The 22,142-nt window shown below is 44.6% G+C and overlaps 1 protein-coding gene across 8 annotated transcripts in view; it reads left to right on the top strand.

Moving 5' to 3' along the window:
• Positions 1 to 22,142, top strand: part of srcin1a (SRC kinase signaling inhibitor 1a) — a 616,941-nt gene that overhangs the window by 544,908 nt on the left and 49,891 nt on the right. For 5 of the 8 annotated variants that reach the window (XM_073071787.1, XM_073071783.1, XM_073071785.1 and 2 more), the window contains 4 exons: positions 619 to 847; positions 4,347 to 4,498; positions 7,406 to 7,561; positions 10,221 to 10,343. In XM_073071787.1, the coding sequence (XP_072927888.1) occupies positions 619 to 847; positions 4,347 to 4,498; positions 7,406 to 7,561; positions 10,221 to 10,343 (660 nt within the window). The remainder of the gene's footprint in view (positions 1 to 618; positions 848 to 4,346; positions 4,499 to 7,405; positions 7,562 to 10,220; positions 10,344 to 22,142) is intronic. The other 3 variants (XM_073071788.1, XM_073071790.1, XM_073071791.1) reach the window with 1 other exon arrangement.

A 22,142-nucleotide genomic window follows, 5' to 3' on the forward strand; every position in this document is an offset into this window, starting at 1 on the left:
TGCCCCCCTCCATCTCTCCTTTCTGCTCCCACCCCCTGCCCTTTCCCCAAATCTCACCCCCTCCACTGCCTCCACGCATCCCCCTCCTCCCATCATATCCCTGCTTTCCCAGGGTAGGAGGATCTAAAACTAGAGGGCATGGGTTTACAGGGTGAGGGGTGTCAAAGTACAAATGAAGTATGTCAACATATAAACCTGCAATTCATTTTCTTGCGGGCATTCACAGTAAATGCAAGAAACACAATAGAATCAATGAAAGATTGTACGCAACAGGACGGACAAACAGCCAATGTGTAAAATACAGCAAACTGCGCAAATATAAAAGAGAAAAAATAATAAATAAGTAATAAATATCGAGAACCTGAGATGAAGACTCCCCCTTCCTCCCCCCTCACCACCCTCTCCTACCCCTCACCTTCCTCCCTCGTCCCTTGTCTCTTTCCCACCTGTCTCCTTCCCTTCCCTTTTCCCTCTCCTTCCTTCTCATCCGTCTCTGCCCTCCCTCTGGATTGGAGACGAGAGGGGTGTTCCTCCTCTCCCATGTGTATCCGGGAGCTGGCTCTGCTGGGAACACTGTGGAATTCCTGGATGTTGATTTGCTGCCCTTCCTGTCTCCAGGCGGCCGAGCGGGACTGGGATGAGAAACGCGGCAGCCTGCCTTCCTTCAGTAACAGGGATATTAACCGGCTGCTGGAGGAGACCCAGGCCGAGTTGATGAAGGCCATCCCCGACCTCGGCTTCGCCAGCAAACCGAAAGTAGCTGCCGCGGCAGACCAGAAACAAGCAAAGCCGCAACACGCCCAGAAAACGGTCGCCAAGGCAGAGGCCAATGGCCGACGGCACTCAGGTACATGCGTCAGAATCGCACAAACGTAAAGCCGCCATTGTGGGCCTTCCAGAACTTTCCAAATCACTGATTAGGTCTCACTCTGTACACTCTGAGCTCCACCCAAGAACGGGAAGGGTTTATACAAAGTGGATATGAAGAAGCTGTTTCCTATAGTGGGGAGTCAACAACCAGAGAGCACAGCCTCAGTATAGAGGGATGTCCCTTTAGAATAGAGATGAGGAGGAATTTCTTAAGTCGAGGGTAATTAGCCCATGCTGTCCAATTACACCCATGTGACCAATTAACCTGCAAGCTCATGTCATTGGAACATGGGAGAAAACTGGAGGAGATCCACACAGTTGTGGGGCGAACGCACAAACTCCTTGCAAACAGCAGCAGGAATTGAACCCTGGGGTGGCACGGTAGCGTAGTGGTTAGCACGATGCTTTACAGTACCAGCGACCTGGGTTCAATTCCCACTGCTGCCTGTGAAGAGTTTGTATGATCTCCCCATGACCATGTGGATTTCCTCCAGGTGCTCCGGTTTCCTCCCACAGTCCAAAGACGTACCGGTTGGTAAGTTAATTGGTCATTGTATATTAGGCTAGGATTAAATTGGGGGTCGCTGGGTGGTGTGGCTCCAAGGGCCAGAAGGGCCTATTCTGTGCGGTATCTCAATAAATAAATAGACTGATCGCTGGTGTTGTAAGAGTTTTACACTAACCCAGTGATTCCCAACAAGGGTGATACTGCTCCCCCAAGGGGGCAGTTACATGTCCTAAAGGGGCATTAGTGAAAAAAGGAGTTGTAGGGGATGTTCAAGATTTTTGGGGGGTCAGTAACATCCAGAAGGCATTCCCAGTTTGTGTTAATTTTTTATTTTAAGTTTGCCCCATTAATGATGAATAAATACATACGGTGCGATCTTTATGAGTCTGAAGGCAGTGAAGCCTTGAATTCTAATCCTGCTCAGAAACAGAAACTACAAAAACTGCGCCAATACAACGTTACGTACCTGGAGTATGGTTTTATTCCGTTCCTATCAGATCAGCAACGTCACATTTGTCTTATTTTCAATACTGTACTGTCTAGTGAAGCCATGAAACCATCAAGATTGCAGGAACATTTCCATAAAAGACACTCTGGAAGGGCTACTTAATGGTATTACTCAATTCCAGAAGATGAAAGAAGCCTTTGAAAAGTGTTGCATGCTCGAGTCATTTGCCAGGAAAGTTAAAAATGACCTTGATAGTGGTCTCATTGCGTCTTGTAACATTTCCAAAATGATAGCAAAGTGTGGAAAATCTCATACAGTTGGTGAAAGATGAATAATGCCTGCTGTATCAGAAACGCTCACCACTGCTCTCAGAAACATTTTTAATCAATTCCTCTGAGTAATAACTCTGTATCTTGTCTTATTGACAAAATGAGTGAAGACATTGAGTATCAAATATGCACAGAGCTACAAAAATTTGGGATACATCTGGATGAGTCATCTTTGTGAGGCAACGAGGCATTGCTAATGGCGTATGTACGGTATATCAAAAATGGAAAAGTTTATGAAGAGGTTCTCTTTTGTAAAAAGTTAAGAACAAATATCAACAAATATCAATCTATGATGAGCTCAAAATGTTTATTGAGGATAAAAGTATTCTGATTAGGAACACGATTTCTTGTGCAACAGATGGAGCACCGTATATGACAGGTCGCCATGCTGGTTTAGTGGCATTTATGAAAAAAGAAATTCCAAGTCTGTTTTGCAATCCATTGTGTAATTCATCATCAACATCTCGCAGCCAAAGACCTCAGCCAGTGACTCTTTTCATGCATGACTCTTGTAGTATCTGCCATCAACAAAATTAAAGCTCATCCATCAAATAGCAGAATATTTCGCCAGTTATGGCAAGATAATGATGAAGACTTTGAATGCTTGTTTCTTCACACTGAAGTGCATTGGCTTTCAAAAGGCTGCTGCTTAAAATGTTTCATTGATCATCTTGACACAGTCATTGAGTTTTTGCTCAAAGTCAACAAGACCTTGGGAAACAAGATTGAACTTCCACGTGGAGATGTGGCATACATAACCAATCTGTATGACAAAATTAACATTCTAAATATGAATGCAGGGTGAGAATTTCAGTTTAATTCAGGGAGAAAGTGCAGTGCCCACTTTTATCAGAAATTTGGAAATACATTCAGCCCTCTTGGTTCCGGGACACCCCCCCCCCCCCCCCCCCCCGCGTATACCAAAAAATGCAGATGCTCAAGTCCCATATATAAAATGGCGTAGTATTTGCATATAACCTACGCACATCCTCCCGTATCCTTTAAATCATCTCTAGATTGCTTATAATACCTAATACAATGTAAATGCTATGTAAATGTATTGTTTAGGAAATAATGACAAGAAAATAAAGTCTGTACACAAGACGCGAGGCAAACAATGCTCAAACAACGAGTGCTGGAGAGAGAACTTCCGGGTTTTCCGGATCCGCGGTTGGTTGAATTCGCGTGTGCAGAACCCGCGGATAAGGAAGGCCGACTGTACATAAGCAAAACATTGGAGGAGAATGTTCTCACAGTTTCCCTGTGTGGAAAGTTTCCCTTTCACAGACAGTGATTTGCAAGAGTACTGCTTACACCTGCACTCTCTGAAGAAGAATTTCCAGAATCAATTCAAGGATTTGAACAATCTGGACATTCCAGGCTGGGTAATTAGCCCATTTCTTTGCAAGATGGAAGAACAGGAAGGGAGCTTGCAAGAAGAAATTATCAAAATTCAGAATGATGAAGAAGTAAAAATGCTTTTCTAAAATGTCGGCTTGTGTGGTATGTGGTACACTGTCATACGAAGTTTCCTGGTCTTTGGTGAAGAGCCAAACTGCTCTTCATTGCATTTCCATCCTCCTACCTTGTTGAAAGAGGCTTCAGTGCAGTGAACCACATCCTCACAAAAAAACAGAAACCACTTGGATATTGTTACGCGTGAGGACTTAAGGCTTTTGCTGTCACATTTGACCAGATACTTTAACTCTTTTGAAAAACCATCAAGCTCAAGCATCATGTTGATAGCGAAAGTGCTGTATAATGCACAGGTGCCATGTAAACTGGATTTAAAACCAAATAAAAATATAAAGCAGAATCATTTTTCTCATTAACATATGGTAGACAATGTTTTTACACTATGGGAGCGTCAGAAAGTGTATTGTGCCTAAGAGGGGCATTGGCAAATATGAAGGTGCTTTAGAGGGGCGATGGCAAGTATGAAGGTGCTTTAGGGAGGCATTGGGCTAAAAATGGTTGGGACACACTGCGCTAATCGCTATGCTACTACGCTGCCCAACCTGCCGAGGGTTTCCAGTATTTTCTGTCTTTATTACAGATTTCTATCACCTACAGTATTTTCTCCAGCATTTTGAGTGTGTGTTTGTTGCGCGAGATTTCCAGTGACTGCAGAATCTCTAGTGTTTATGGTGAGGAGACGTAGGTGTGATTAATGGGCTGTGTTGTTTCACAGAGGAGCTGACGGTCCACAAGTACAGGACTGAAAAACCCTCCAAGTCACCACCTCCACCTCCGCCGCGCCGCAGTTTCCCCTCGTCCCACGGACTGACCACGGGCCGCACCGGAGAGGTGATCGTCACGAACAAAAAAGAAGCCACACTCAAGGTAATTGATTTACTAATAACACATGCACCAAGTGACAGTGAAAGGCTTTTGCCATCCAGACAGATCATTCCATACATCCTGTATGGAGACAGAAAGGATTAGTTTGGTTGGGCATTTGATTATTAATTTAAAGTTTCAGCACAGCATTGTGGATCGAAGGGCCTGTTCCTGTGCTGTAATGCTCGATGTAACCCAATTAGCTGGCCACCCTGTTCATTTGTTTATCCCTTTACAATGATGACTGTAGCAACAGATCCAAGGTTGCTTATTGGTTGTAAAACATCCTAAAGTTACAGAAGGTGCAATGGTGGTGTAAATCTCCCCATCTCAATCTTTCTACCCCCTTATCTCAGTCTCCCCATCTCAGTCTTTCTACCCCCTTATCTCAGTCTCTCTATGTCCATCGTTTATCCCTCAGACACTTGTCTAGTTCCCTCTTGATAATCTCCAAATTCCCCTTATGGGAGTGAGTTTCATGTTCTAACCACAGTCTGAGAAAGAATGTTCCCCCACTGAATCTGTCAGTATCTTTTGGTATTTCCGTCATGAATACCATTGACTTGCTGAGTTACGTCAGCATTTTCTGTAGTTTGCTTTGAATTTCCAGCATCTGCAGAATGTCTTGTGTTTATTATACAGGAAGGTGTTGGAAAAAGGCTGCAATATCATGAAGTATCCCATACACGGACGGTTTGTCCCATTCCCATCAGGGAGGAGGCACGATAGCATCCACGCCAGAACCACCGGACTCAATAACGGTTACTTTCCCAAGCAGTGAGGCTGATCAACACCTCCACCCACTAACCCACCCCTCCACACCCCCAACAACCACTACTTTATCATTTCCTCTCAGAGTCACCTTACGTACAGACACTCCTGTGCCTAGCGTCACTTTATGGACATACAATCAATGTGTCCATAAGCTATCGTATGTCTTTATACTTATTGTGTTTTTATTATTGTTTTTTTTGTGCTGCAACAGATCCAGAGTAACACTATTTCATTCTCCTTTACACTGGAAATTATGTTAAGCAATCTTGAATCTTAAATGAAGTTTTTGTGTAACTGGATTTAAACTATGGGTACTGGGTAGGTTTTACAATCAAACTGCTGGAGGAACTCAGCAGGTCAGGCATCATCTGTGAAGAGAGGGATGGTCGAGGTTTCGGGTGGAGCAGAATGTGAGGATGAGATTCAAGATTGTTTAATGTCATTTCCAGTGTAAAGGAAAATGAAATAATTGTTACTCTGGATCCAATGCAGCACAAAAAAACACAATAAATATAAATACATGCGATAGCTTATGGACATAGATTGATTGTATGTCCTTAAAGTGACACTGGGCACAGGAGTGTCTGTACACAAGGTGACTCTGACAGGAAATGATAAAGTAGTGATGGTGGGGGGTGTGGAGGAGTGGGTTAGTGGTGGGGTCTGGTGGTCCTGGCGTGGATGCTACGTAGCCTTGTCCCTAATGGGAGTGGGACAACCAGTCCATGAGCAGGGTGGGTGGGATCTTTCATGATGGTCCTTTTCTGGCACCTTTCCTTGATGGTGGATGAACAGTTTAGCAGGTGAACAGACTCTGTCACACTGATGTTTAACACTCCCCCAGTGAGTAGGTTTCACCGTGAAGCAAGCATAGACCTAATAGGGCAGTACATAAACAGACCAACGCCTACAAACAGCCAATGTGCAATAGGCAAACTGTGCAAATAAAAATAATACTGAGAACATGAGTTGTGAAGAGTCCTTGAATCAGTTCAGTGTTGAGGTGAATGAAGTTATCCACTCTGGTTCAGGAGCCTGATAGTTGTAGGGTAATAATTGTTCCTCAACCTGCTGAACTCGGTGGTGAGGGACCTGAGGCTCCTGCCCGATGACAGTAGTGAGAAGAGACTGTAGCCTGGATGGTGGGAGTCCTTGATGATGGATAGTGGCCCCATGTAAGTGTACTCAGTGGTGGGGAGGGATTTGCCTGTGGCTGTATCCACTACTTTCTGTAGGCTTTTCCATTCCTGGGCATTGATGTTACCATAGCAGGCTGTGATGTAACCAATTAAGAATATCCTGTCAAGGTGTCCTTCACCTGGCACAGAAAAAGGAGAAAACATGAACAGAAACCATCATTGAGACTGAGGGATGTACAGCCAAAGTACAAGACAATCCTTCAAATCCAAATCAATGAAGCAGTTTGTATTTCCTTAGTGGCCAATCAGAACCTCAGAACTCATGGCGTAATCATCACTCCAGTAAAGCCTTTCAGGAGCTATAACTAGAGGTTGGAAATGGCTAAAGACAAGAGGGCATAATTTTAAAGTAATTTGGAGGGAAGTATAGGGGAGATGTCTAAGGTACGTTTTTTTGTGTGGAATGTGCTGCCAAGGGTGATGGTAGAGGCAGATATGTTAAGGACATTTAAAAGACTCTTAGATAGGCACATGGATGAAAGAAAAATGGAGGGTGATGTAAGAAGGAAGAGTTAGATTAATCTTAGAGAAGTTTAAAAGGTCAGCACATAATAGGCCAAAGGCCTGTACTGTTCTATATGTACATTCAGAATCAGAATCAGGTTTATTATCAGTGGCGTATGTTGTGAAATTCAATTGATTGATTTATTTAGAGGTTATTTTGTAGCAGCAGTACAGTGCAAGACATAAAAATTATTCTAAGTTACAATAAATAGTGCAAAAGAAGAATAGTGAGGTAGTGTTCATGGGCCATTCAGAAATCTGTTCCTGAATTGTTGGGTGTGGGTATTTCAGCTCCTGTACCTCATCCCTGAGAACAGGACATGGCCTTGGATTAAGGGCCGTGGGGGTCCTTAATTAAAGGCAGGGCTGCGGTTGACTTGAGTGGTAGGGGGCAGTTACGTTGGTAAAGGCTCTTCCTTTCTCCGCTTATCAGAAGGCCGACTCCGACGAGACTGACACACAGAGACCACACGTCAAGCTCCGTAGAACCATGTCGGAGGCGAGACCTCCATCAACTCCGCCGCCGATCGCGGCCTCAGCCATTCGAGATGACGAGGATGAGGAGGACAGGATCATGGCAGAGTTGGAGGTTGGTTTTTCTGGCACTTGTTGGCATCTCTTGGTGCAGAGGGTCTCCCCAAGCCATTTCTCCATTGTGTTCACCAAGCTGTGAGATTCATTTTTGTCTGTCTTCTAAGGGGCCACTTCTTCCATTCAAGGAGTTGCACTGTTCTCAGACCTCAGAGCAGCCATCAGACTAGTCGTATCCACTGAAGACACCCTCTGGGTAGGTGAGGTGGACACAATGTCCATGTTGGCTGTCTTCCCAACTAGCACTCGGTCTGTCCCAACTTAGACATTCCTGATCCTGGACATGTCTGCTCGAAGCCAATGAAATCCTCTCTGATAGGTCACCCATCAGACCCTGGTGGGTGATGACCTCATGAGAATGAAGGAATGCATCCACTCTCTTATTAATACCTAAACAACTAACGTAAGGAACAGAAGTCATCGATAAAATTTATTTATTTAGAGGTACAGCATGGTAACAGGCCCTTCCAGCCCAATGAATCTGCGCAACCCAATTACACCTCATGTGACCAATCAACCTATGAAGCTGTACATCTGTGGAATGTGGGAGAAAACCGAAGCACCCTGAGGAAACCCACTTGATCACGGAGAGAATGTCCAAACTCCTTACAGACAGCGGTAGGAATTGAACCCAGGTCGCTGGCACTGTTACACAAACTGCTAAGCCATTGTACTGCCCCAAAATGAAGGCTGATCTTTGAATCAATACCACTTCCCATGATTGGTTAAATATCAAGAAACCTTTTGATCCCTGTCCTGAGCCCCAAGAACCCCTTTGGGTGGTGAATTCCAAAGATTCAGCCCCCTTCATCTTTGTTCCAGACCCCTCAGCCAATGGGAACATCATCCCTGCTTCTACCTGTCTGGCTCGTAAAGAACTTGCGTGAGGTCACCTCTCACTTTCGGATGGGCCCAGACTCTTTAACCGTTCCAGCCCTGACTCTGATAAAACTGCTGCTGGTACGTCCTGCACACTGCGGCCCTATGTAATTACAATGAGGAGTCCTTATTCATTCTCTTATTATGATCTGAAGACCAACATACCATTGCCTTTCTGTTCACTTGCCCCAACTGAGTCACCCTTATCTGTTTTTCCATCTATAATGTCAAAAGATTAACACCAACAGATTTGTCAAAAAGGATTTTCCTTTTGTAAATCTGTGTTGACTTTTCCAATGATTTCTCACATTTGTCAAACACCTAATAGCAACCTCACTGGCCTGTTGTTCGCTGAATTCTCTTTCCCTCTTCTTGATGTTTGCTGCTTTTGAGTCTGTGGGAACTTCAGAGAACGTGTGCATCCCCCCTCCTCCCAGCCACCCTCTTTCATAACATCTTCAGATTAATTTATCAAGTGTACTTCAACACATTTGCTTTTTATTTTATTATTTTGAGATACAGTGAGGAATAGGCCCTTCCAGTCCACCCAGCAATCTCCTGATTTAATCCTAGCCTAATCACAGGACATTTTACAATGACCAATTAACTGTATATACCCGGAGGAAACCCACGCAGTCACAGGGAGAACGTACAAACTCCTTCCAGGTAGCAGTGGGAATTGAACCCAGGTCGCTGGTACTGTAAAGCGTTGTGCTAACCACTACACTGCCAACACAGCCTGGGTGGGGCAGTAAGTGTCACCACACATTCCAACACCAACACAGCATGTTTAGCAGAACAACACAAGCAACAACAGCCAAACCAGCCCCTCTCATCCCTCCCACACATCCACTCACTCACACATACGGATGGTCCTCCAACCTCAGGACAGGCTGCCTCTGAGCCTCCTCGCTGACATAGGGCCTCGAACTTCCCCAGACTCACAGATCCAGGGCCTCAGCCGTCAAGCCTCGACTTCCAGAGTGCCGATTATTGTCACTGACAGATGTTGTGAAATTTGTTGTTTTGCAGCAGCAGTACAGTGCACTACTTAAAATATACCATAAAATACATTAAGGAATATAAAACAAATTTTAAAAGTAGTGAGGTGGTGTTCATGGGTTCAGTGCCCAATCAGAAATCTGATGGCAGAGGGGAAGAAGCTGTTCCTGAAACATTGCGAGTGCAGCTGGCTCCTGTACCTTCTCTTTGATGAAGAAGTCATAGCCTTAACGATGGATCTTCAGTATTGACCCCAGGACTCACCTCATTTTTCAGCCCCCATTCATTCCTCCATTATCTTTTTTTAAACCAATCATTACAGCTTTAAGCTACCTAGTCTCTCTAAACCCTCCTCACCATTTCCCCCAAGGTTTTATGCAGCTCCTTTCCAGGAAGATAGAATATTTGTTTAATTTTCCTGGATGTTCTATTCCCAATGTAATCAATAAGGGATCTGCATCACCTTTTGTTAATCTTTTTCCCTTCATGTACGTTGATGCTTTTACCACATTTCCATTTCTCACTCACCTTCCTTTTTCCTCATCTGTTTGGGAAAGTGTATAAAGACCCGAAATGTCAGCTCTTTACTCCTCTCCACAGATGCTGCCTGACCTGCTGAGTTCCTCCAGCGTTTTGTGTTTCAGTTTTCAGGTTGTTCGGACTGTGGGCCGGTTTACTCTTGAAGCACACCTCTTCAGAAGCGCAGAGCGGAAATGTGGACTCAGTGCATTTATTTTTTTTGTTTGTGTCTTTCTTCCCAATTTCTGGTCCGTCAGGTGTTTCAGAGAAGCCCTGTGGCAGTTTCAGGTTCGAGAGCAGTAAGTGAACAGGGCATGGCAGCATTACTCACCACAGATACCAGGTCTTGCAGGCTTTCCCAGCCGGCTGGAGGATGGAAGGTAAAGCCTCATGGCTTCAAACTTCTGCTGAGCACGCCTCTAACTCGCCTGCTTCCACCTCCCGACTAACTGCATTTCTACTCACTCCTGTAACTCCTCTGCTCTGTCACTGCGGGCAGGCTCTGGGCTCTGGGATTCTGGCACGGCACACCTTCCTGTAATTCCAGACACAACCCTTCCCACTCACTAATTCCCAGCATGTGCCTGAAGTGGGTGAGGGTGTGGTGTTGAACCACCTTTTGTGTGGTAAGAGGGAATCTGGCCCACTCTTCCCAAATTAGGGTTGCACGTGCCAAGCAAAGGCAGGGTGTTGTCCCTCAGGAGGGAGGGGATGTTCACTGCCACCTACTGAGCATCGGTTTTGGCAGCCAAGCAGTGGAATCGAACCCCAAGTTACGGAGAGAGCTCAAAGCACAGCCTCAGGATAGAGGCTGTCCATTTAGAACGGAGATGAGAAGGAATTTCTTCAGCCAGAGAGTGGAGAATCTGTGGAATTCATTACCACAGGCGGCTGTGGAGGCCAAGACATTGGGTGTATTTAAAGTGGAGATTGATGGGTTCTTGATTAGTCAGGTGTCAAAGGTTGCAGGGGGGAGGCAGGAGAATGGGGTTGAGAGGGGAAATTGATGGGCTGATTGGCCTAATTCTGCTCCTATGTCTTATGGTCTAAGGGAGGGATTCCCATTGGTAATATTTGGTCTAAAGCAATGTGAGAAATAGAGGAAGCTGCAAGCCATTTGGCCCTTCCACACTCTGCATATTTTCCGTCGCATCTGTTACGAAGTAAGTACTGAATTAGACTCCATTCTGAGCCCTCAGCAGAGATATGGTGGTGCACCTGCCCTTATAGACTTCAGCCTCCCCAGCCCCTTTCCCACCCTCAGTAGAACCTGCTGCTTGTGGTTTGGAAGGAGCTGTCAATCTTAGGCCCAGTTTACGTTCAGTCCCAATTCATCGAATATTAGAAAAGATGGGTCAAAGTAAAAGTTTCCCAAAGTCCCTCCTCCCTGCCTGCGATGTTTTGGGCTACTCCTTATTAGCCCAGCGCCACCTTCTAGGGTGCTGGGGTGGGGATCAGGTGACCCAGCAAAGACCCAACCAGAGGACCCCTCTCTATTCTCCATGTCCTCCTCCTGAGGGGGAATGGAAATACCTGTGAGTAACGCACAAAATTCTGGAGAAACTCAGGTCAGGCAGCATCTATGGAGGGAAAGATGTCAATGTTTCAGGCCAAGACTCTGATGAAGGTTCCTTGTGGCTTCCCCTTACTCCTCAGTTCTCATCTCCCCACCACCTTTCTGTTGTGCCCCCTCCTCCATCCCTTTCTCCCATGGTCTGCTCTCCTCTCCTATCAGATTCCTTCTCTAGTCCTTTACTCCTTCTACCGATCTGCACCCCCCTCAAGTTTCTTACTTAATTCCCCCCTCCCCCACCCACCCATCTTCCCCCACACCTGGTCTCACCTATCACCTGCCAACATACTCCTTCCTACTCCTACCCCCAGCTTCTTCACCCTTCCTTTCCAGTCCTGATGAAGGCTCTTGGCCCAAAAATGTCCTCCACAGATGCTGCCTGACCTGCTGAGTTCCTCCAGCATTTTGTGTGTTGCTCTGGATTTCCAGCATCAGCAGAATCTCTTGTGTTTGCACCAAGTGCAAGCCAGGACTGGCAGGCACGATGCCATTCTAACATGCCACATCTTTCAAGGGAATGTCTCTGGAATCCTCTGTCTTCGCAGTGAACTTCACTCTCCTTTTCCACCTCCTCCAAGCTTCGGGCTCTAATACATTCTCTCTGTCCACGCACTATCAGCAACTACTAGCAACTAATTCACTGAAGAAATTCTTTAATTATCATTAAGTGCTTGTGGGTCAGTGGAACTGAAGATACTTAATGTGATTCCATTTAACATAATTCCCTTCTAATTAAATTGTCTAAATTACAATATCAATAACACTAATCTTTTTGTTACTGTTTGATTCATGTCCTTTGCTCTCGTTGTTTGTCTCTGTGTTTGTTAGTCAGATCCCCAGACCTGTGATCCAGGGGTGTTGAGTGAATCGTGAGCAAGTGAAATCTAGGGCTGACAATGAAATGGAGGGGTAACATAGAAACATAGAAACTAGGTGCAGGAGTAGGCCATTCGGCCCTTTGAGCCTGTACCGCCATTCAGTATGATCATGGCTGATCATCCAACTCAGAACCCTGTACCTGCTTTCTCTCCATACCCCCGATCCCTTTAGCCACAAGGGCCATATCTAACTTCCTCTTAAATATAGCCAATGAACCGGCCTCAACTGTTTCCTGTGGCAGAGAATTCCACAGATTCACCACTCTCTGTGTGAAGAAGTTTTTCCTCATCTCGGTCCTAAAAGGCTTCCCCTTTATCCTTAAGCTGTGACCCCTCGTTCTGGACTTCCCCAACATCGGAAACAATCTTCCTGCACCTAGCCTGTCCAATCTCTTTAGAATTTTATACGTTTCAATAAGATCCCCCCCTCAATCTTCTAAATTCCAGTGAGTATAAGCCTAGACGATCCAGTCTTTCTTCATATGAAAGTCCTGCCATCCCAGGAATCAATCTGGTGAACCTTCTTTGTACTCCCTCTATGGCAAGAATGTCTTTCCTCAGATTAGGGGACCAAAAACTGCACACAGTACTCTAGGTGCGGTGTTACGTACCCCGTAACTGGGTGTCTGACCAGCAGAGAAAGGAGAATCCGTTGGAGTCTGGTGGTACCAAAACTAAAGGTGTTTATTAGTAAACTGCACAATACAATATCAAAAATGCAAATATACATATAAAACAAGTTAGCAGTAATAAACCTAAAAGTGCAGGAATAATAATAATCAATAATAAACAAGCTCTATCGATGTCTAGGGGTAAATGAATTGTCATAGGAAAGTATAGAGTTCAGTTCATAAATGCTGATGTAGTTATGGTTGTATTGAAATCGTTGGAGAGAGAGAGAGAGCGAGCGAGATGTAACAGCAACAGCTGCGGCAGGCAAACCTTTTGTGGCTTTCTTAATCCATCGTGTTGTTGCGGCCATTCAGTTATGACCCCTCTGGTCTTCAGCTAGACCGTTGTTCTGTGGTGGACTCGTCACTCTGGCATGAGTGGACACACACACAAGTCCCCACCGGCCCTGCTGTAACACTGTGAGTTTTACTGACCGATCTCCTGGTTCGGTCTCCGAAGCCCCCACCTTTCTTGTGGGTTCCAACCCTCAATCAGTGTCCACTGGTGTGTCTGGAGGGTGTCTCTCCAGACCTGTCTTTTATCCCCACTCACGGGGTCTCAGCTATCCATCAACTCTGAATGACTGTGTCCATCAAATCAGGCCACTCCTGCTGTCTCCTGAGGAATGTTAACGAGCAAAGTAAAGTCCTTGTAGTGGAAGGTAAATAATCCAGGAAGAGTCATAATACAGTAAATCAACAGTCTCTCTCCCCCTCTTATCTGTAGCAGATGTTCTTGCCTGGGCTTTATCTCTCTCTCTCATGAGCAGCATAGCAACAGCAATAGTTCATATTCTCAGGAGGGGGGTTGGGAATGGTTAACTCTGCACCCCATTGTCCATCAGGTCTGTTCATCACTCATAACAGCGGTCTCACCAAGGCCTTGTACAACTGCAGTAGAACCTCCCTGCTCCTGTACTCAAATCCTTTTGCTATGAATGCCAACATACCATTTGCCTTTTTCACCGCCTGCTGTACCTGCATGCCCACCTTCAATGACTGGTGTACAATGACACCCAGGTCTCATTGCACCTCCCCTTTTCCTAATCGGCCACCATTCAGATAATAATCTGTTTTCCTGTTCTTGCAACCAAAGTGGATAACCTCACATTTATCCACATTAAATTGCATCTGCCATGAATTTGCCCACTCACCTAACCTATCCAAGTCACCCCGCATCCTCTTAGCATCCTCCTCACAGCTAACACTGCCGCCCAGCTTCGTGTCATCCGCAAACTTGGAGATGCTGCATTTAATTTCCTCGTCTAATATATATTGTAAACAACTGGAGTCCCAGCACTGAGCCTTGCGGTACCCCACTAGTCACTGCCTGCCATTCTGAAAAGGTCCCGTTTACTCCTACTCTTTGCTTCCTGTCTGCCACCAATTCTCTATCCACATCAATACCATGCCCCCAATACCGTATTTGCCAGTGAACTGACAAATTGGTGCTAGTAACTGTTCCAAGTGCAAACTTTATCATAGCTCTTAAAATCTGGTGTAACACATACAGTACATTCATCTCAAGTTCTCAATATTTATTGCTTATTTATTATTATTTTTCTCTTTTGTATTTACACAGTTTGTTGTCTTTTGCACACTGGTAGTTTGTCCGTCCTGTTGGGTAGTCTATTGTGTTTCTTAGATTTAGCATGTATGTCTGCAAGAAAATGAATCTCAGGGTTGTATAAGACGTCTGCGCCATACTCTTTTTGTCGATGTGGAACGGAAAGCAAGTTTGTAAATTTGGCAGGAGCAAAGGATGTTGGGAATGGCGAGCTGTGGGACAGGTGGCATAGAAAGAGTGCAGGGGTGGGGGGCGGTGGGGTGCAGACACACCCAGTCCTGAGGCACCAGGCAAGGTCATTTGATTCCAAACAATCGGTTTATTGATCATTACAGAATGTCTCTCTGGTGCTTCCCACTCCCTCCCCTCTCCCTGCCCCCTTCCCACTCTCAGTCCACATAGAAACACATATCAGAATCAGATTTATCATCACTCACAGTTGTCATGAAATGTGTTTTGTTTTTGCGGCAGCAGTACAGTGGAATATATAAAATTACTACAGTCCTGTGCAGAGGTCTTAGGCACCCCTAGGTATATATATGTGCCTAAGACTTTTACACAAAACTGTACATGTACTTGGATAATAAATTTACTTTGAACTTTAAACAAAATGCTACAGGTCAGGCAGAATCTATGGAAAGGGTTAAACAGTTGACATTTGAGCCGAGACCCTTCATCAGGACCACAGGTCATAGCTCTTACAATCATGTAATGCCACAGATTCTGGAGGGTCAGAGCAGGAGGATTAGATTATAGTTGTCATTTTGGGTCAAAACACTGAATCAGTATCTGAAGAGAAGAGAAAAGATGAGCTTTATCTGTCACATCAAAACAGACGGTGAAACACGTCTTTTGCATCAAATCAAATAGGCAAGGAATGCTGGGCAGCCTGTTGGTGACACCACACCTCTGGTGCCAACAACTCACAAACCCTAACCCTAAATGTACAACCTTGGAACCTGTAAGGAAACTGGAGCACCCGGAGACAGCAGCAGGAATCGAACCCGGATCTTACAGCTGTGCATTTTTGCGCTAACCATTACACCACTGAGCCACCCTCTATCTGATGCGGCGTTTTGATCTGAAACTTAGACCGTTCCTTTTCTCCCCCACCAACGCTGAGTTCTTCCAGCAGATTGTTGCTCCAGATCCCAGCATCTGCCGCCTCTTGTGTATCCATGATTAGGATGATTACCCTAACAATCTGAGCTCTGAGTGAATGATCTTACAATCCTGATTAGTATTATTAACAGCCCTCCACTCAGTGACTGCAATAATCCCACTGGCAGACTTTACAGTCATCTGCTCATGAGTTTGGAGGTTGTCAATTAAACTTTCACCTGTCATCTCCCTCCAGCAACACACACAAAGTGCTGGAGGAACAGCAAATCAGGCAGTATCTATGGAGGGGAATAAAACCCCTCTCTCCCCATCTTTCTCCCCTCTCTTTCTGCCCAACCTTTCTCTTTATCCACCATCTCTCTCTGCCTCCTCTCTCTCTTCCTCTGCCCCCTCTCTCTTGACCCCCCCTTCACTGTCCCGCCCCCCCCCCCCAATCAGGACCTCAAAACTACCCTGCCAAGTTCCTCCAGCATTTTGTGTGTGTTGATAAAGATTTCCAGCATTTTGCAGAACCTCTTGTGTTTATGACCCATCTCCAGTTCATTTGATCCAGTCAGCGGTGTCGGTATTAATGTTCTTAAAATATCACAATTAAGAGATTGGTTCCAACTTTTTTATTTGGAAATCATTAGGGTTTGTCTTTAAGCATCGTATATGCACCTTTCTTCTTCTGTTCCTAAAGCTTGGGATGAATTTCAGGAACGAGTTACTATATACACTCAGTGGTCCCTTTATTAGGTACAGAAGTGGAATCCAGAAGGTTCGACATATTGCACGTTCAGACACGCTCTTCTGCACACCACTGTTATAAAGTATGGTTATTTGAGTTACTGTCAGCTCGAACCAGTCTGGCCATTCTCCTCTGCTCTTTCTCATTAACGGTGTTTTCACCCACAGAACTGACGCTTGCTGGGTGTTTTTTTTTTGGTTTCCGTACCATTCTCCAAAAACTCCAGAGACAGTTGTGCAAGAAAATCCCAGGAGATCAGCAGTTTCTGAGATACTCAAACCACCCCATCTGGCACCAGCAATCATTCCACAGTCAAAGTCACTTAGATCACATTTTGTCCCCATTGTGATGTTTGATCTGAACAACAACTGAACCTCTTGACTTGTCAGCATGCTGTTATGCATTGAGTTGCTGCCACATGATTGGCTGATTAGATACTTGTATTAACGAGCAGGTATACAGGTGTACCTAATAAAGTGGCCACTGCATGTAAACGCATGGGACAGAAAGGGAATTCCAGTTAAAGATGTTTTCAAGCATCTGTTGCTGATTAACCCAGTTTAAAAAAATAGTTTTATCACATCTCCAGAAAGGTAGAACAATGCAAGCATGGAAAGAAGATTGGCTGACTTGTAGAAGGCAAAAAGTGGGAATAAAGTGGCCTTTTCTGTTTGACTGCCAATGTCCTGCAGGGGTAGGGGTTGGAACTGCTATTTTTCGAATTATATGTCAATGACTTGATGGCTTTGTGGCCAAGTTTGCAGATGGTGTAAAGATAGTTAGTGGAGCAGGTAGTGTTGAGGAAGCAGGGAGTCTGGAGAAGGACTTGGACTGATTGGGAGAAGTGGCAGATGGAAGACCGTGTAGGGAAGTGTACGGTCATGCACTTTGACAGAAGGAATAAAGGTGCAAACTATTTTCTAAATGGACAGGGAATTCAGAGATGTATTTAGTTTTTATTTAGAGATACAGCATGGTAACAGGCCCTTCCAGCCCAACAAGCTCAATTTTACAAAAGTGAACAACTAAACTACTAATCGTTAGAATGTGGGAGGAAACCGGAGCACCTGGAGGAAACCCATGCAGTCACAGCGGGAATGGACAAATTCTTTATAGAGAGCAGTGGAATGCTGGCGTTTAATAGCATTATGATAAGCAGTATGCCACCATGTATACTAGTGTATTAAATGAAGCCTAGTGCTAGTGCTTAGATCATATCCATTCAGTGGCCAGTTTATTAGCTACCTCTACCTTTATTTATTACCTCCCGTACCTTATAAAGTGGCGCTGAGGAAGCGGTCTTCTACTGCTGTAGCCCATCCATTTCAGGGTTCAATGTATTGTGCATTCAGAGATGCTCTTCTGCACACCACTATTTGAGTTACTGTTGCCTTCCTGTCAGCTTGAACCAGTCTGGTCATTCTCCTCCGACCTCTCATTAAAAGGCATATTTCCCCTCAGAACTGCCGCTCATTGGATATATATTTCTTTGTTTTTCTTGCCATTCTCTGTAAACTCCAGAGACTTTGCATGAAATTCCCAGGAGATCAGCAGTTTCTGAGATACTCAAACCACCCCGTCTGGCACCAACAATCATTCCACTGTCAAAGTCACTTAGATCACATTTCTTCCCCATTCTGATGTTGTGCCTGCATGTTTTTATACATTGAGTTGCTGCCACACAATTGACTGATTAGATATTTACATGAACAAGCAGGTGTACCTAATAAAGTGTACCTAACTGAGTGCATTGGAGCAGTCATTTGAGGCATGGGTCATTGCAGGAGTCTTTGGATTGTGCTCTAGCACCGATTATCTGATTGTATTAATCACAGCTATTTTATAAGGGCGTTGAATCCTGTTTTTAAAGATTGCGTTGATGCAGCAGTTTAGGCAGTCCATCAGCACAGCAGTTTTCCTCAACGTACTGTATGCATTTAAGTTTTGGACGCAATTGGATGCTTGTGTTTGGGGAATTGCATATAGTGCATGTTTGCAGGAAATGCATTTGGCGCATGTGTTTGGGGAATTGCAGGTTTCTGAAGGTGCAAAGATGCATGTGTAGTAGTTGACACATTAATCATAAATGTTTAAAGTGAACACCATTTTCTAATTTTTAACAAAGGGCCTTTTCATGGACCCTCCTCCCTATAAAAGCCTGTGGAATGAGACTGAGATTTGACAATACATTACATGCTCCTTCCTCATTGGTCAGATTGGACATGGGGCTATCAAAATCACTGGAAGTGTGCATGTTTTCCTTTCCCATGAAATTGGTTCTGTCACATTATGATGAATTTGATTGGTTTTAAATCCAAGAGATTCAATTGAGTTTGCTGCAAATTACTTTTGGAATCAAATCAAATGAAATCAATAAAAATGTTGGAGAATATTTTTTTCAAAATTCTGTTCCAACAAGTCAAAATTATTTGATTAACTTTATTGTACTGGTGACCTAGGTTCAATTCCTGCCACTGCCTATAATGAGTTCATGCATTTTCTCTGTGACCACATGCGTTTCCTCTGGGTGCTCTGGTTTCCTCCCACAGTCCAAACACATACCTGTTAGTACAGTGCCTATAAACACTATTCACCCCCCTTGGAAGTTTCCATGTTTCATTGTTTTACAACATTGAATCACGGTGGATTTAATTTGGCTTTTCTTGACACTGAAGAAAAGAAAAAGACGCTTTTGTGTCAAAGTGAAAACAGTTCTCTACAAAGTGATCTAAATTAATTACAAATGTAAAGCACAATATAATTGATTGCATAATTATTCACCCTTTCATGTCAGTATTTAGTAGATGCACCTTTGGCAGCAATTACAGCCTTGAGTCTGTGTGGATAGGTGCAATTTTTCCCCATTCTTCTTTACAAAACTGCTCAAGCTCTGTCAGATTGCATGGGGATCGTGAGTGAACAGCCCTTTTCAAGTCCAGCCACAAATTCTCAATTGGATTGAAGTCTGGACTCTGACAGTTACTCCAGGACATTAACTTGTTGTTTTCAGCCAGTCCTGTGTAGCTTTGGCTTTATGCTTGGGGTTATTGTCTTGCTGGAAAACAAATCTTCTCCCAAGTCGCATTTCTCTTGCAGACTGCATCAGGTTTTCCTTCAGGATTTCCCTGTATTTTGCTGCATTCGTTTTACCCTCAACCTTCACAAGCCTTCCAGTGAAGCATCCCCACAGCATGTTTCACAGTAGGGATAATGTGTTTTTGATGATGTGCAGTGTTTGTCTTATGCTAAACATAGCATTTAGTCTGATGGCCAAAAGGCTCAATTTTGGTTTCATTACACCACAGAACCTTCTTCCAGCTGACTTCAGAGTCTCCCACAGGCCTTCTGGCAAACTCCAGCTGAGATTTCACGTGAGTTTTTTCCAACAGAGGCTTTCTCTTTGCCACTCTCCCATAACGCTGTGACTGGTGAAGCACCCGGGCAACAGTTGTTGTATGCAGTCTCTCTCATCTCAGCCACTGGAGCTTGTAACTCCTCCAGAGTTGTCATGGGCCTCTTGGTGGCCTCCCTCACTCATCCCCTTCTTGCACGGTCACTCAGTTTTTGAGGACAGCCTGCTCTGGGCAGATTTACAGCTGTGCCATATTCTTTCATTTCTTAACTGTACTCCAAGGGATATTCAGTGACTTGGAAATTTTCTTGTATCCGTCTCCTGATTTGTGCTTTTCAATAACCTTTTCGTGGAGTTGCTTGGAGTGTTCTTTTGTCTTCATGGTGTAGTTTTTGCCAGGATACTGACTCACCAGCAGTTGGACCTTCCAGATACAGGTGTACTTTTACTACAATCGATTCAAACACCGTGACTGCACACAGGTCTCCAAAAACAGATCTCCTTTTAACTAATTATGTGACTTCTAAAACCAATTGGCTGCACCAGTGAAGGGGGTTAATACTTATGCAATCAATTATTTTGTGTTTTATATTTGTAATTAATTTTTGTAGAGATCACTTTGTACTTTGACATGAGTCCATTTCTGTTGATCAGTGTCAAAAAAAAGAAAAATTTAACTCCACTCTGATTCAATGTTGTAAAACAATAAAACATGAGAACTTCCTGGGGGACGGGTTGAATACTTATTATAGGTACCGTAGGTTAATTAGTCATTGTAAATTGTCCCGTGATTAGGTGAGGATTAAATTGAGGGGTTGCCGGACGGCATGGCTCGAAGGGCCAAAGGGTCTATTCCATGCTGTATCTCAACAAATCAATTAGTATATTGTCCAGGACTCTCTCACACTCCTGCATAGAGATGATTCGCTGTTTCAAAATTGTTTTCACACATTGTCTCTGACAACTTTGCACAGTAGCGTAATGCTATTTCAGGACCAGCAACCCACCGTCTGTAAAGTGTTTGTACCTTCTTCCCCAAGTGTGTTTCCTCTGGGTGCTCCCATTTCCTCCCACGTTCCAGAGACTTACAGATTGGGTGCTGGGGTGGAGATACGTCTCTACTGAAGGAGGTGTGAGGTGCTCCTTCCCTCTGTTAACCTGCAGGTCACCCTTGGGCAAGGTGTAGCACCTGCTCAGCCCCCCTCCCCAAATCAGGATCACGTGAAGCCATGGGAGCAGGTGGTGGATGGTTGTACGAGCAGCCGTTGCAGATCACAAGTCCTGGTTATGCGATCACTGACGCCAGGCAGACAATCTCTGAGGAGTATTGATAATGGCTGGGGTCACCCATCTTGTAACGATACTGCCCAGAAGGCAGCAATGGCAAACCACCTGTAGAAAAATTTGCCAAGAGCTATCATGGTCGTGAGACCATGATCACCCATGTCATACGACCCGGCATATAACAATGATGATGACAGGTTAGTGGGCTAAATTAGATATCCATTCACCGAAAACATCTATTTTAGTGTCCTACCAGAACACATCCATTTGTTGTGTTGTAAAGAGAGAGAGAGAGATATCCAAGCTAAGATCCTTCATCAGGACTGGAAAGGAAGTGGGTAGAAGCCAGAATAGATATTGGGGTGTGGGGGAGGAGTACAAGCTGGCAGGTGATAGGTGATAGGTGAGACCGGGTAAGGGGGAAGGTGGGTAGGTAGGATGAAGTGAGAAGCTGGGAGATAATAGATGGAAAAGGTAAAGGGCTGAAGAAGGAGGAATCAGACAGGAGAGGAGAGCGGACCATGGGAAGAAAAGGGGGTGGGTTGCCAGAGGAAGGTGATGAGTGGGTAAGGGGGTGAGAGGGGAACCAGAATGAGGAATGGAAAGTGGGAGAACACACTATCAATATGTGTCAGGAAGGTTGTCTAATCTCTGCAGCAAACATGCAAAACTCCACTCAAATAGCAGCAGAGGTCAGGATCAAACCTGGGTCAATGGAGTTATGAGGCAGTGACTCTAGCCGCTGTGCCACCATGCTGCCCCTGGTGGCTTCTGAGAAAAGACACAACCTCACAGATCCATCAGTCAGCCATTGGGAAACACCAGGGACATAAAACCAAGAGTTAGACTGGATCATTTGTACAAAAAATAACTTTCCTCACCTCTGCCCTTTATGTATAGTGGCAGTGACTGGGCTGTGTTCTTAGTGGAGGTCTGGTCACTTATGATTAAGATTAAATTTTATTTTTATTTGTCACATGTACATCGAGCATGTGACAAGTA

Source organism: Hemitrygon akajei, chromosome 18 (assembly GCF_048418815.1).
Source record: "Hemitrygon akajei chromosome 18, sHemAka1.3, whole genome shotgun sequence".
Taxonomy (NCBI): domain Eukaryota; kingdom Metazoa; phylum Chordata; class Chondrichthyes; order Myliobatiformes; family Dasyatidae; genus Hemitrygon; species Hemitrygon akajei.